We start from the raw sequence: 16133 nt of genomic DNA, 5'->3' as shown, positions 1-16133 counted from the left end.
AACTATATTCACTGTTAAATAAATAAGCCATAATGGAATGGGACAGTGTAAAGACAGGTGAATGGAGTACAGATGTACAATACAGTGCAGGGATGGCCCATCTGTGCTTTGTGGTAGTGGGGGAGGGAGACAGAGTAAATGGGGGTCTCTGGACTTATTTAAGAGGCCAGCTGCAGATGGAAAGAAGCTGTTTCTGTGTCTCGAGGTTTTAGTCCTGGTAGACCTCAGACTCCTGCCAGCAGGGAGGGTGAAAAAAAGTTTGTGTCCTGGGTGTGAGAGATCAGCCACAATCTTCCTTGCTTGCCTCAGGGCCCTGGAGGCATGCGGGTCCTGTAGGGATGGCAGACTGCAATTGATCAACTTCTCAACTGGATGAATGATATGCAGCAGTCTGCTCCTGTCCTTAGCAGTGGCAGCAATGTACCAGACAGTGATGGAAGAGGAGAGGATGGACTCAATGATGGCAATGTAGAAGTTCACCATCATTGTTTTGAGCAGGTTGAACTTCCTCAGTTGTCGCAGAAGGTACATCCTTTGCTGTGCTCTCTGGATGAGAGAGCTGACGTTCAGCTCCCACTTGAGGTTCTGGGTGATGGTGATCCCCACGTAGCAGAAGGACTCCACAATGGCGACTGCCGGGACTGGGTTCATTCTGAAGTCAACAACCATCTCCACTGTATTGACGGCATTATGCTTCAGATTGTTCTGTCTGCCACAGGACACCAGGTGATTGATCTCCCGTCTGTAGGCAGACTCATCCCCATCAGAGATGAGTCCAGTGAGGGTCATATTGTTCGGAAATTTGAGGAGGTTCACAGACCTGTGACTGGAGGTGCAGCTGTTGGTGTACAGGGAGAAGAGTAGAGAAGAAAGAATGCAGCCTTGGGGGGATCCGGTGCTGATGGACGGTGTGTTGGAGATGTGCCCCCTCTCAGCTTCACATGCTGGCTGCTGTTAGACAGGAAGTTAGCGATGCACCTATAAGTGGAGTCAGGCACACCAAGCTGAGAGAGCTTGTCCTGCAGCAGGGCTGGGATGGTTGTATTGAAAGCAGAGCTGAAGTCCACAAACAGAATCCTGGCATAGGTTCCTGGGGAGTCCAGATGCTGCAGAATGAAGTGGAGACAGTGTCGTCTACACACCTGTTGGCTCTGTAGATGAACTGCAGGGGATCCAAGAGTGGGTCAGAGATGGCCTTGAGGTACAAGGCGCTTGAAGGTCTTCATCACCACAGAGGTCAGGGCAGTAGGTCTGTAGTCATTAATTCCTTTAGTTTCTGTATAGGCTCTCAGTTGTCCAGGTGGTTTCCATAGTAGAGAAGCTTGAAGCTTCGACTGGACTGGGTTGCTTGACGCGAGGACGTTTCGCTTCAAATCGCAGAAGCTCCTCAACTAAGATTCTTGCTCTGGTAGTCTGACTTCTGTCTTGACTCTTGTAGAGAAGAATAAACAGAAGCCACAAAAGCTGGAGTTTTAAACCTAACCAGACCCCTCCTACCGAGAGGCTGACTGCTATAGGCTGGTGACTAAACAATAGCTTTAATTAGCACCTATTGTGCTCTAGTAAGCACCCTCCTAATGACAGGGCAGCTGTCCCTCCTAATGATGGGACGGCAGCCTCTCCTGATGGCTCCCTTGAAGACTCTCCTGATGACGTGAATGACTCATTACCATGAACAAAAGACTGAAACTGACATTGTAAACAGGGGACAAAGCATGTCTCAGACCCCCTCACCGGTTAAGGCTGGGTTTCAACTGTTTCACATAGAATGCCTCTTTGACCCCTCTCTCAAACCATTTCTTCTCTCTGGCTAAGATTTTAACTTCCTTGTCCTCAAACGTGTGGTTAGTGTCTTTCAGGTGGAGATGAACTGCAGACTGAGGTCCATTTGCGCCCTCTCTGCGGTGCTGGTATAGCCTTTTGTGTAAAGGTTGCTTAGTCTCACCTATGTAGTGTTTATTACAGTTTTCCTGACATCTGATAGAATACACTACATTGCTCTGTTTGTAACTAGGGATCCTGTCCTTAGGGTGAACTAATTTCTGTCTCAAGGTGTTAACCTCTGGCTGCCACCTTATCGTGGTGGGGGAGTTTGCGTACCCGGATGATCCTAGGAGCTATATTGTCGGGGGCTTTGTGCTCCCTGTAGGGTCTCCCAAGGCAAACAGGTCCTAGGTGACGGGTTAGACTAAGGGCAGCTGAGAACCTCCATGACCAGTGAAAGATCAAGGACCGAGACGTCGCCCGGTATGGCGGAGCCGGGGTCCCACCCTGTAGCCAGGCCTGGGGTTGGGGCTCGCGCGCAAGCGCCTGGTGGTCTGGCCTTAGCCCATGGGGCCTGGCCGGGCTCAGCCTGAAGGAACAACGTGGGCCCGCCCTCCTGTGGGTTCACCACCTGCAGAGGGGGCCATGGGGTCGGGTGCAGAGAGGATTGGGTGGCGGTCGAGGGCGGGTGGCCCGGCGGCCCGGTCCATGCTCACAGCCCCTGGCTGTTGGGACGTGGAATGTCACCTCGCTGGGGGGCAAGGAGCCTGAGCTTGTGCGGGAGGTTGAGAGATACCGACTAGAGATAGTCGGGCTCACCTCCACGCACAGCATGGGCTCTGGTACCCAACTCCTGGAGAGGGGTTGGATGCTTCATTTTTCTGGCGTTGCCCATGGGGAGAGGCGGAGAGCTGGGGTTGAATTGCTTATTGCTCCCCAGCTCAGTCGCCATGTGTTGGAGTTCACTCCAGTGAACGAGAGGGTCGCATCCCTACGCCTTCGGGTCGGGGAAAGGTCTCTCACCGTTGTCTCGGCCTACGGGCCGAGCAGCAGTGCAGAGTACCCAACCTTCCTGGAGTCCCTGGGAGGGGTAATAGATAGCGCTCTGACTGGGGACTCCATTGTTCTCCTGGGGGATTTCAACGCCCACGTGGGCGGCGACAGTGAGACCTGGAGGGGGGTGATCGGGAAGCACGGCCTCCCCGATCTGAACCCGAGTGGTGTTCAGGTGTTGGACTTCTGTACTAGTCACAGTTTGTCCATCACGAAAACCATGTTCGAGCACAAGGGTGTCCATAAGTGCACGTGGCACCAGGACACCCTGAGCCGGAGGTGGATGATCGACTTTGTAGTCGTATCATCTGACCTTCGGTCACGTGTCTCGGACACTCGAGTAAAGAGAGGGGCAGAGCTGTCGACCGATCACCACCTGGTGGTGAGTTGGATCCGGTCGAGGAAGCCGGTCAGACCTGGCAGGCCCAAACGTATCGTGAGGGTCTACTGGAAATGACTGGCGGAACCCTCTGTCAGGGAGGTCTTCAACTCCCACCTCCGGGAGAGCTTCTCCCAGATCCCGGGGGAGGTTGGAGACATGGAGTCCGAGTGAACCATGTTCTCCACCTCCATTGCTGATGCAGCCGCTCGTAGCTGTGGTCGCAAGGTCTCTGGTGCCTGTCGCGGCGGCAATCCCCGAACCCGGTGGTGGACACCGGAAGTAAGGGATGCCGTCAAGCTGAAGAAGGAGTCCTACTTATCTTTGTTGGTAGGTGGGACCCCAGAGGCAGCTGACAGGTACCGGCAGGCCAAGTGTGCCGCAGCCCGTGCGGTCGCAGAGGCAAAAACTTGGGTCTGGGAGGAGTTCGGGGAGGCTATGGAGGAGGACTGTCGGTTGGCCTCGAAGAGATTCTGGCAAACCATCCGACGCCTCAGGAGGTGGAAGCAGCTCTCCACCGGCACTGTTTACGGTGCGGATGGGGAGCTGTTGACTCTGACTGGGGATGTTGTTGGGTGGTGGAAGGAGTACTTCGAGGATCTCCTCAATCCCATTGTCACGTCTTCCGAAGAGGAGGCAGAGACTGGGGACCCAAAGGCGGACTCATCCATTACCCAGGCAGAAGTCACCGAGGTGGTTGGAAAGCTCCTCGGTGGCAAGGCTCCTGAGGTGGATGAAATCTGTCCTGAGTACCTTAAGTCTCTGGAAGTTGTGGGACTGTCTTGGCTGACACGCCTCTGCAACATCGCGTGGCGATCGGGGACAGTGCCTCTGGATTGGCAGACCGGGGTGGTGGTCCCTCTGTTTAAGAAGGGGGACCGGAGGGTGTGTTCCAACTATAGGGGGATCACACTCCTCAGCCTCCCTGGTAAGGTCTATTCCAGAGTACTGGAGAGGAGAATTCGACCGATGGTTGAACCTCGGATTCAGGAGGAGCAGTGTGGTTTTCGTCCTGGTCGCAGCACACTGGACCAGCTCTACACGCTCCATTGGGTGCTCGAGGGTTCATGGGAGTTCGCCCAACCAGTCCACATGTGTTTTGTGGATCTGGAGAAGGCGTTCGACCGTGTCCCTCGGGGCACCCTGTGGGGAGTGCTCCGGGAGTACAGGGTCCGGGGTCCTTTGCTAAGGGCTATCCGGTCCCTGTGCGACCGCAGCAGGAGCTTGGTTTGCATTGCCGGTAGTAAGTCAAACCTGTTTCCAGTGCACGTTGGCCTCCGCCAGGGCTGCCCTTTGTCACCGGTTCTGTTCATTATTTTTATGGACAGAGTTTCTAGGTGCAGCCAGGGTGTAGAGGGGGTCTGATTTGGGAACCACAGAATCTCGTCTCTGCTGTTTGCGGAAGATGTGGTTCTGTTGGCTTCGTCAAATCAGGACCTTCAGCGTGCACTGGGGCGGTCTGCAGCCGAGTGTGAGGCGTCCGGGATGAAAATCAGCACCTCCAAATCCGAGGCCATGGTTCTCGACCGGAAAAAGGTGCTTTGCCCTCTTCAGGTCGGTGGAGTGTCCTTGCCTCAAGTGGAGGAGTTTAAGTATCTCGGGGTCTTATTCATGAGTGAGGAACGGATGGAGCGTGAGATCGATATACGGATCGGTGCAGCGTCTGCAGTGATGCGGTCGCTGTATCGGACCGTCGTGGTGAAGAGAGAGCTGAGTAGGGGGGCAAAGCTCTCGATTTACCGATCAATCTACGTTCCGATCCTCACCTATGGTCATGAGATTTGGCTCATGACCGAAAGAACGAGATCGCAGGTACAAGCGGCCGAGATGAGTTTCCTCCGCAGGGTGGCTGGGCGCTCCCTTAGAGATAGGGTGAGGAGCTTGGTCACTCGGGAGGAGCTCAGAGTCGAGCCGCTGCTCCTCCACGTCGAAAGGAGTCAGTTGAGGTGGCTCGGGCATCTTTTCCAGATGCCCCCTGGACGCCTCGCTGGAGAGGTGTTCCGGGCACGTCCCATTGGGAGGAGGCCCCGGGGAAGACCCAGGACACACTGGAAGGATTACATCTCTCGGCTGGCTTGGGAACGCCTTGGGGTTCCCCCGGAGGAGCTGGGGGAGGTGTGTGTGGATCGGGAGGTCTGGGCAGCTTTGCTTGAGCTGCTGCCCCCGCGACCCGACTCCGGATAAAGCGGAAGAAAATGGATGGATGGATGGATGGGATTTTGTGCTGTCTGAAGATCCTCTGTAGTTTTTCCCCTACTCCTGCTAAATAAGGGAGAGACACTCCTCTTCTTGTCTCCGTCTCCTGTCTATCTGGTCTCTTTGTTTTCTGGGACTTCTGCACTTTGTCCAGGGAAGTCACAGAAAACAGCCCCAATTGTTGTGTTTCCATTGAATGTTCATGAGCAATCACTGAGCAACCTAAGGCATTTCCTGTGCCTCTCTTGTGCCTCCCCTCTGCCATCTTTGAATGTTCTTCATCCTCAACGCCTGCTGAGAGTTTGTTTTGAAAATGCTCAATAATTCACAGCAACCATAGCATTCATAGCATTCTTTGTGCTTCCATTGAGTGTCCCCTGAACGACCTGGACATTCCTTGTGTCTCCCTTTAGCTTCCAACGGTGTCCTCACACATATGGTGGATGCACAAGGGAAGCACAACGAACTTCACCCTGTGTAAAGGGGGTTTTAGTCTGGCCTTTTCCAGACACTGGTAGGACCATTTCCTCTATCTGTCTACACAGAAAGAATCACAAATTTAAAGGAGTTGAGGATTAAGTGTCTATCTCCTCTTCCCTGTACACTCTTAAGTTCACTGCACTAAAGCCCCTTTCACATTGGCGTATTCGTAGAGCTGCTCATTGTGGTGGATTGTCTACACTGAGATGAGCAGCTCTCCGCCCACTTTTAGCAGCTCAACTCAGAAATCCAGAAACACAACAGAAACAGCAGGTCGGTTGCTCGCTTTCTCTCTCTCTCTCTCTCTCTCTCTCTCTCTCTCTCTCTCTCTCTCTCTCTCTCTCCCCCTCTCTCTGTGTCTGATCAGACCTGTGACATTAAATTAAAAGCGCACTAGCTACATGTCGGTGTGCTTATCAAACGCCCTGATCGATCAGGTCTGATCAAGCCTGAAAAGAGCTGTGACTCTTTAAAATAAAAGTGCACTCGCTGCATGTCGGTGCGATCATCAGACGACCTGATCGATCAGGTCTGATCGAATCAGCGGACCTGATCGGAGAAGCCGGAGGTTTAAAAGTTTAATGAGTCACAGCGTTTCGTTCAGGGCAGCCTTTACCACAGCCAGACTCAGCAGCATCTGGACACAATGAAAGTGATCTACCAAGACAAAAATAAATAAATAAATAAATAAATAATAATGTTAAATGACTCTGTTTTTGAGCCACACCACACCTGCAGTAGAGAACAGCGCACACTTCCACAGAGGCAGAAAATAGCACTGAATAGCAGCATGGTACACGCGACTGTGTGCACACATTAAAAAGCGAACACACGCAGCTGCAAGTATGAAACGAACACTGAAAAAGGCTGAGTTTGCGCGCATTTCGGGCGTATTTAAATGAAACACAACATTGCAATATGCAGCTCTACGAATACGCCAGTGTGAAAGGGGCTTAAGCATCGCACTCAAAGCGCACATGCAGTTGAGATGGCTGTAGGTCCACAGCTCACAATTCACATACCACCAACTGATGACATGTAAAAGTGTTGTTCATGACTAGAAGATGCCCCTATGTGACATGAATACTCCTCACAATGCATGAAGGTTTCCACCCTAAATCCAGCACTCTGACGCTCTATGAGCAACAGAAAGAGGGCAAGTGAGGATCAGGGAATGTTAGAGCCACAATCCAGGATGAAACAAGGATACAGCAGTGTCTCAGCTAGACTGTGATAAGGAACAGGAGGAGGAGATATTATGGAAGACCAAGCCCCGCCACAGGATGAACCAGCAACAGAAGCGAGTAACTCTTTCAGAGTTGTCATGGGTGTCTTGGTGGCTTCCCTCACTTGTCTCATTGTTGCACACTCAGTTTTTGAAAACTGCCTATTCCAGACAGATTTACAATACAGTACCATAATGTGTGTCTTTGCACAGCCATTGTGTGCACCTGATCCCATCAAATTTCAGAAGTGAAGCAATGTGGATCCTCATTAGTACTTGGCTGGGAGACTGCTTGGTAAAACATTATTATGTTTTTAAAATGTCTAAAAACCAAACTTTGTGAAAGTGCAAGAGTTGCCAAACTTCTGCATTTGATGTATGAGATCAAAATTCAGTTTAACAAGATGGTGCTGCAGTGCCACTTGTAACATACCTGCTTGGGCTTTGTCTAAATAAAGACGTTTAATTTTAGGACGTCAGCGAGTTCACCCACAAACTGCTTGATTGGCTCGAGGATGCGTTTCAGCTGGCTGCCTGTGGAAAGTAAGTCCACATCCCCTACATTTGCTGAATTAACACCATTCGTCTTCTGTTTGCTCTTCAGCTTCACATGCTTATCATATTTTATTTTCAGAAATTCTGAAGACAAACTATCGAACCCAATGGTTCAGCTCTTCTATGGTACCTTTGTGACAGAGAGAAGACATGAGGGTATGCATGCACCGTACCAGTCAAAACGTTGGACACAATTTCCCATTCAATGGACAGGGAAAGTGTGTCCAAACCTTTGACTGGTATTGTACATTTTTGTTGGACCATAATAAATTTGTAACCTTCTGTAATTTGCCCAGGTAAAACACTGTGTAATACAGAGCAGTTTGGTCAGTACCCGTTACAAGTCAATGGTTTCAGCAACCTGGATGAATGTCTTGAGGGTGCTATGGTTGAGAAGGAGATTGAGTCTGTACATTCAGATAACACTGTTACAGCTGGCCGTGAGGTAAACAACACAACAACATCTGCATTTAATGTATTTTCAAATATGTTTGAATTGGTGCTCAGCTACAACATTATTATCAATATTATTATCATATTAACAATATTATCTCCCTGCTGCAGAGATGGTTCAAAAAATTGCCACCTGTCTTGACATTTGAACTGTCTAGATTTGAGTTCAACATTCAGCTCGGGCGTCCTGAGAAAATACACAAGAAACTGGAGTTCCCACAAATTATTTATATGGACAGGTGAGTTTCATTATGCTGTATATTTTGAAGTTCATTCACTTCTACATTGACTCTATTTCCCTTTCACATTAGCAGAAACAAAAAGACTGCAAAGAACTCATTCCTCGTGTTTATAAAGTGCAGCAAAAATGTGTGAGAGATTATTTGAAAGAAGCAGTGATTTTGTGTGATTTTAAAAATGCATTAAGCCCTGGTCCCACTGAATAATGAATGATAAATAATGAGCCAGGTAGCATGTTTTTTTTTTTTTTTGGTAGAAGTCCAGTTATTTCACAAATGTGGGAGAACAGTGGCTCTTAGAGGCTCTTAGAGGCAGAAATTGTGGCTAACGAGGCTCATCTCTGAGCGTGGTGCTAATTTCAAGAAGTTCAAAATTTTGCAGTAATAGCATGGGGCAGTTTGTGTACAAGGTACTATGACAAACAAGGATTTTAGAGGCATGTTTGTGGTCAGGACGAGGCTGTCAAAAGCCCATTATCCGAACACCTGGCGGCAACGAGGACAGGACAGGCTATTTTGGAGAGGCTATTTTGGCTCCACACTCTTGTGCACTTTGTTGTGACGATCCCACCTGCTTTGTCCGCTGGACACTGTAAATAAAATGAATATTTTTTTAGTGCATTAATCATTTTCTGTCAGAGTTTGGCAGTTGAAAACACCTCTAATTCCTTCTGGAATCACAGAGGACTGTTTCATCTGGACCCTTTTTTCCTGTCTCTCCCATGTGTTGCATGAGGTGAAGACTCAAGACGAGTATTTACACAGAACAAGAGTGCGCAAAAGGGTGATTTTGTAGACAATAATGGGCTAACACAAAGTTAAAAGTTGAATCACCGGTGTCAAAATGAAGACAAGCATTTACACAGAGCGCAAGTGCGCAAAAGAGTAATTTTGCAGACAATAACGGAAGAACACAAAGTTAAAAGTTGGATCACAGTGTCAAAATGACTGTAAGCCGCAGACGAAATAAAGCCAGTGAGAAGAAGCGCAGAGGCGACTGCCTAGGAACCTAGCATAAATGCTCGTCTTGAGTGCAAGTCATTGCGTCAGCGTGCACAGAGTGCGCCTCATCTGATCCATTATAACAAGATGTTAAATCTATCATAAACATACTTTTACAGCTGCTTATAAAGAAGAAATGCAACTGTTTTACCAAGCTATTACAATATAAACATTACAAATACTTACCTTTTAGGCTGTTTCAAATATGTTCACCTCAGTGCACTAGACAGAGACAGGAAAAAAGCTCCAAATGTCCTCTGTGATTCCAGAAGCGAATAGGTGTTTTCCACATCCAAAGTATGACAGAAAATGATTAATCTGCTACAAAATAATTATTTTATATACAGCGTCTGGCGCACAAAGCAGGTGGGATTGTCACAACAAAGTGGGCAAGAAGGCTGAGCAAAAATAGCCTGTCCTGTCCTCGTAGCCTCGTAACCCTAAACCTAACCACAAACATGCTTCTAAAATCCTCGTTTGTCCCCGTAGTACCTCGTACACAACTGCCCCACGCTGTTGTTGAACTTCTTGAAATTAGCGCCATGCTCACAGATGAGCCTCATTAGCCGAATATTCTGCCTCTAAGAGCCTCTCAGAGAAACTATTTTCCCACGATTGTTGAATAACTGGACTAGTACCAAAGAAAAACATGCTACATGGCTCATTATTCATCCTTCATTATTCGGTGGGACCCGGGCTTAATGACATTTTTGTGAGGGGAAAAAATTGATTTGGGGGTTGATTTGGCAGCCATCTTGAAATTAGGTGCCATCTTGGATTTTTGCTGATGCTGTAGAAACTTTCATTTTAATAGGAGTATTTCTATACAAAAGTTTTTTTTTTGGGGGGGGGGGGGGGGAGATCATTTTAGTGGCCATCTTGGAAAATGGTCGCCATCTTGGATTTTTGCTGATGCTGTAGAAACTTTCATTTTAATAGGAGTATTTCTATACAAAAGTTTTTTTTGGGGGGGGGGGGTCATTTTAGTGGCCATCTTGGAAAATGGTCGCCATCTTGGATTTTTGCTGATGCTGTAGAAACATTCATTTTGATAGGAGTATTTCTATACAAAAGTTTTTTTTTTGGGGGGGGGGGGGAGATCATTTTAGTGGCCATCTTGGAAAATGGTCACCATCTTGGATTTTCAAGTGGCCAGTCGACCATATTTCCTAAATACTAGCTTGGGAATCATCATGCTAAATTTGGTACTTTTACCAGCATTTGCACGATTTTGCTGTAAAATTCTCCACTAATTCACATTTTTACTTTACAACACTATGTTTTAAATTGAAAATAAATTAGGTGCTTAATATGTAATTATGGTACACAGTGTGAATTGGTTTTTCCCTGTTTTCCCTGTTTGACCCTGAACATCCAAAAGTTGTTGAGATGATGTGTTTCCATTTGTTTGAATTTTCTTTTCTTTTGTTTTTGAAACAATAAAGCAAATCAGTTAATCAATAGGTCCCACAATGCAGCAAACAAATTAAAATTAAAAACAGCAGCGCAGAAGCATTTCTTTTCCATACATGTAGCATTGACAGTCACTGCTGCAGTGCACTGTGACTGATACGTGCTGAGGAGCTGCTGGACCAAGACACAAATATTACTTTTAAATATATCAACATAATTGGAATTGTCTTTTTACACATAGATACCTTCACAAAAACATAGAACAGACCCATGAGAGGAGAGGGGAAGTGAAAAAACTGAAAGAGCAGCTTGCTATCCTTCAGCAAAAGCTTGAGTGGTAAGTTACCTGCTGAAACAGCTCAGAAACTGAATGTGAATTCCTGGATTCACAGTTTTCTATCTTTGTTTGTAGCTACAAAAATTATGGTTCAGGACCTACCAAGTATCCTCTGGCTGACATGTTGCAGTTTGTGATGGAATTTGCTACCACGAAGCCAACAAGTGTTTCTCCTGCAGAGGACCTGAGAGCTGCTGTATCCTCACCCACTCCTGCCAGCAGCCCTCTCAGTGAACCCAGCTCAAAAGAGAACAGGTTGAGTACAGATGGCGCAATAAACAACTACAGGGGACATGAAGAAAAGCTTAATACCCACTGTGCCTGATGTGTTTGAGACCAAGTCATACCAGTTATGTACAGTGAGGAAAAAAAGTATTTGAACACCCTGCGGATTTGCGAGTTCTCCCACTTAGAAATCATGGAGGGGTCTGAAATTTTCATCTTAGGTGCATGTCCACTGTGAGAGATATAATCTTAAAAAAAAAAAATCCGGAAATCACAATGTATGATTTTTTTAATAATTTATTTGTATGTTACTACTGAAAATAAGTATTTGAACACCACACAGACCTGTTAATTTTTCTTTAAGAAGCCCTCTTATTCTGCACTCTTTACCTGTATTAATTGCACCTGTTTGAACTTGTTACCTGTATAAAACACACCTGTTCACACACTCAATCAATCACACTCCAACCTGCATCATAGCCAAGACCAAAGAGCTGTCTAAGGACACCAGGGACAAAAGTGTAGACCTGCACAAGGCTGGGATGGACTACAAGACAACAGGCAAGCAGCTTGGTAGAAGACAACAACTGTTATCATTATTTATTAGAAAGTGGAAGAAACACAAGAGGACTGTCAATCTCCCTCGGTCTGGGATTCCATGCAAAATCTCACTTTGTGGGGTAAGGATGATTCTGAGAAAGCTCAGAACTACACAGGAGGACCTGGTCAATGACCTGAAGAGAGCTGGGACCACAGTCACAAAGATTACATTAGTAACACATGATGCTGTCATGATTTAAAATCCTGCAGGGCAGCAAGGTCCCCCTGCTCAAGCCCGCACATGTCCAGGCCCCTTTGAAGTTCACCAGTGACCATCTGGATGATCCAGAGGAGGCATGGGAGAAGGTCATGTGGTCAGATGAGACCAGAATAGAGCTTTTTGGAATCAACTCCACTTACCATGTTTAGAGGATGAGAACAACCCCAAGAAAACCATCCCAGCTGTGAAACATGGGGGTGGAAACATCATACTCTGGGGGTGCTCTTCTGCAAAGGGGACAGGACAATTGCACTGTATTGAAGGGAGGATGGATGGGGTCATGTATTGTGAGATTTTGGCAAACAACCTCCTTCCCTCAATAAGAGCATTGAAGATGGGTCATGGCTGGGTCTTCCAGCATGACAATGACCCCAAATACACAGCCAGGGCAACTAAGGAGGGGCTCCGTAAGAAGCATTTCAAGGTCCTGGAATGGCCTGGCCAGTCTCCAGACTTGAACTCAATAGAAACTCTTTGGAGGGAGCTGAAACTCCAAACCTGAAAGATCTAGAGAAGATCTGTATGGAGGAGTGGACCAAAATCCCTGCTGCAGTGTGTGAAAACCTGGTGAAAAACTACAGGAAACATTTGACCTCTGTAATTGCAAACAAAGGCTACGGTACCAAATATTAACATTGATTTTCACAGGTGTTCAAATACTTATTTGCAGCAGTAACATACAAATAAATTATTAAAAAATCATACATTGTGATTTCTGGATTTTTTTTTTTTTTTTAGATTATGTCTCTCACAGTGGACATGCACCTAAGATGAAAATTTCAGACCTCTCCATGATTTCTAAGTGGGAGAACTTGCAAAACCGCAGGGTGTTCAAATACTTATTTTCCTCACTGTGTGTGTGTGTGTGTATATATATATATATATATACATACACACACACACACACACTCTTCAGCAGAAGACAGTTTTCAGACAGTTTCTACATTTTAGTTTTCTCAAAAAGTCAAAGAAATCAGCACATGAACAGTGGACATGACTGTTCTGAGTGTGCAGAATAGCTCCTGTGTCATGGGGCTGCTTTCAATACTGCTTGTATTTGGCACTAATCTGGTGCATAAGACATGGTTCAAGTACTGAGTTACATTTTACTGACATAGAAGCCAAAAAATAAACTTTCTTATAACACAATAAAAATACTGTTTCTAGCTGAACAAAATACTTATCAATATATAATCGAAAGAATTAATACAAAATCTTTATCCAAAAAAAAAGTTATGTGAACTTAACCAAAGCTATATCTAACCTTGGCAGTAACTACAGACCTATGAGACAGCAGTCTCACATAGGTTGCTTAAACTAAATTCATCGAAACATATGAACTTATTTTCTTGAAATTCTACAATATTCTTAACATTTTAGTCCTGTCTCAGCTTAGACAGTGCCATATGGTAGAGGTGCAATGTATTTTTATTGCGAGAAGCCCTGCTTGCATCATCTCTATTCTCAGCTAGGAGATCAACATTTGAAGACCTAATCCTGCAGAAGGTTCCATTTCCATACCACTGCACAATGACAGTATCATTGGTTGACCTGAGCAGTGTGCTTTTTCTGTAGTGAGCAGGAACATCATTCCTGGTGATAGATATATGTTTCAGAAATAGATCTAAACTCTCATGACATACACCATGTTTTCAAAAATACCTCTACAGCACCACGGTGAAGGTCTTTGTAAAAAAAATAATCCCCCCAAAAAATCATTGCAAAAAATACAGGAGATGCAGAAATCTAAATACAATCTCATTAATTGACATGAATTTGGCAATAGAAAGATATGTTCTTCATTGAGCTAGGATGAAAATCTTTTGAGATTTTTTTTTTTACACAGGGCAGTATTTTTTTCACACATTCAACTTCTGATATGGCTGGCTGTCTACTGTGTGACATAAGCATGCCAATAGATAAAAATTGATTATTTTGTGTATTAACATATTATGTTCACAATGTTTGTGTGAAATATCAAAATTTTACCATGAATAATTTGGAGTAGACAAGTATTAGAAGTTCAGCTTTTGGCTCCAGTGTCTAAATTTTGTTGTGATTTTCAGTTTTGCTTGTTTGTCATTTGGCAATGATTTTCTTAGACAAATTGTAATGGAATACCTAAAAACTCGAGTTTTGACATTTCAAATATGGTTTGTGAGTTCCATGCAAACTTTTTGGGTGCCTATATGAATAGAAAATGCATAACGGCAACATAGGTGGTACTGTCTGAAATTTTCAACTTAAAAAAAACAGCAATTTCATGCGATTTTCACCATATATCAGTACTTTTTTTAATAACAACATATTTTCATGACTACAGAAAGGTTATAGATCGAAAGCCAACTATTTTCTGCTAATAATGCCACAAAAATAAAACAGATATCTAAAAAATTGGTTTTCTGAGATTTCTTTCACGCCCATGTCAATAAAATGTAACTCAGTGCTTGAAGCTTGTCATAATAATATGACACACAGCTTTACACTGTTATTGTGTTGCATCAGGTGCAATTTCCTGAAATCAGAAAGGAAGAAAGACAAATCAATATGGCAATCGGGGCCACAAATTGGCAATGATTAATGTAATTTATTGATTAATGTCATTTATATGACACCTCCTTGCCATTTCTCTGGTGTCATGTGACATTCATTGTATGAGTGATGTCATGCACCATGCATTTTGCCTCTGTCTGTCATGTATTTTTGTCCTATAAATTTTGCTCTTGTATCCCTCCCTTTGCTTTTCATGAAAATGTTTCCATTGTATGAGGAAGCCGAATCTCATAACCACGGCCGTAGAACCACTTTTTCATTGGATTGAGGAAAGCAGATGTGTGTTTCCACACACAACACTGAGCTACTAAATGACACTTGCTATGCTCGGTCGAGTTGCTTGCAGAGTGGAATCACCTGATGGGTAGACTGGGGTGACTCTGTGCTCTGCTTCGAGAAGAAACACCTGTCTAAGTAAAATGTCAGCTCTATTTAGGTGTCATATAAAACAAATAATGGGCTACATTGAATACTAAATTCCATCGTTCAACTCATGCAAATATTCTTACCATTGCACTCATAAACATTCATTATTTGTATATTATTTGTCAATTGTGACACTGAACTGTACATTGTAATTCCAGCTGGTGAACCAGGGAGGATTTCTTCTGTTATCTTTGAGTTGTTTAGCATTAAACACTGAATGACACAAAATCACAAAAGTCAGTTTTTTAAATTCTATCTCCTATATTTCAGGAATTTGACTAAAACAGCATGATCACTGATAATAAGTATATTTTCCCTTTGTTTTGTAGATGTTTGTGTTTTTGTTTTATGTTCACCAAAATGTTAAGTTGTTAAAATTGTTGTTGCCATGTTTAGTGAAGCTCGAGGGGCAGATTCATCTGAGGACCTGGTGTCAAGTGTTTCCAGTTGTCAGAAGACCCCTATTTATAAGCCTTTCACCCAGTGCAGACCCCCTGTTGATCTCCCGCCACACCCTGCACCACACAACATCACTGAAGAAGAGCTGCATTTTGTGAAGACATGCCTACAGCGATGGAGGACTGAGGTGGAGAACGACATAAATGGTATTTTAATGCAAACTACGACAAGCTTCATGCTCACACAAATATATGTAGATGAGTCTATATTTACAGATATCACAACATTTATAAGTTGCTAGTTTCTCTTGCTGCAGAAAATAAGTGAAGTTCCAATAAAAGAATTCTACTGGTAGTACAGTAGTCATCGTGGTGCACCAACAGCAATTTGCCAAGGCTTGCCATTAACATCATCAACACATTTTGTCAAGAAATCATTTAGAACAAAAAAAAATTGAAAAATTGCAAGTCCAAAATAGATTCACTCACATCTGTGGACTCTTGAGTATGTCAAGGGCTAACAATGTCTTGTTAGTTAAATCCTGGAACTGAAGTTCACTCATTTAACAACAGACAAAGGTGTTGGTAAAGATACCAGCAGTTATATACATTTTG

At 44.9% G+C, this 16133-nt stretch overlaps 1 protein-coding gene across 6 annotated transcripts in view; it reads left to right on the top strand.

Annotated features, from left to right (window-relative positions):
• The window catches only part of usp28 (ubiquitin specific peptidase 28), an 83001-nt gene that overhangs the window by 35542 nt on the left and 31326 nt on the right, over window positions 1–16133 (top strand). For all 6 annotated transcript variants that reach the window (XM_034177813.1, XM_034177818.1, XM_034177817.1 and 3 more), the window contains exons 8-14: window positions 7570–7640; window positions 7732–7808; window positions 7949–8097; window positions 8217–8344; window positions 11001–11096; window positions 11172–11351; window positions 15517–15725. In XM_034177813.1, the coding sequence (XP_034033704.1) occupies window positions 7570–7640; window positions 7732–7808; window positions 7949–8097; window positions 8217–8344; window positions 11001–11096; window positions 11172–11351; window positions 15517–15725 (910 nt within the window). The remainder of the gene's footprint in view (window positions 1–7569; window positions 7641–7731; window positions 7809–7948; window positions 8098–8216; window positions 8345–11000; window positions 11097–11171; window positions 11352–15516; window positions 15726–16133) is intronic.

The sequence above is a fragment of the Thalassophryne amazonica genome, chromosome 9 (assembly GCF_902500255.1).
Source record: "Thalassophryne amazonica chromosome 9, fThaAma1.1, whole genome shotgun sequence".
Lineage (NCBI taxonomy): Eukaryota > Metazoa > Chordata > Actinopteri > Batrachoidiformes > Batrachoididae > Thalassophryne > Thalassophryne amazonica.
Note: the sequence above shows the minus strand (reverse complement) of the source record. Positions and strands in the feature narration are given on the sequence as shown.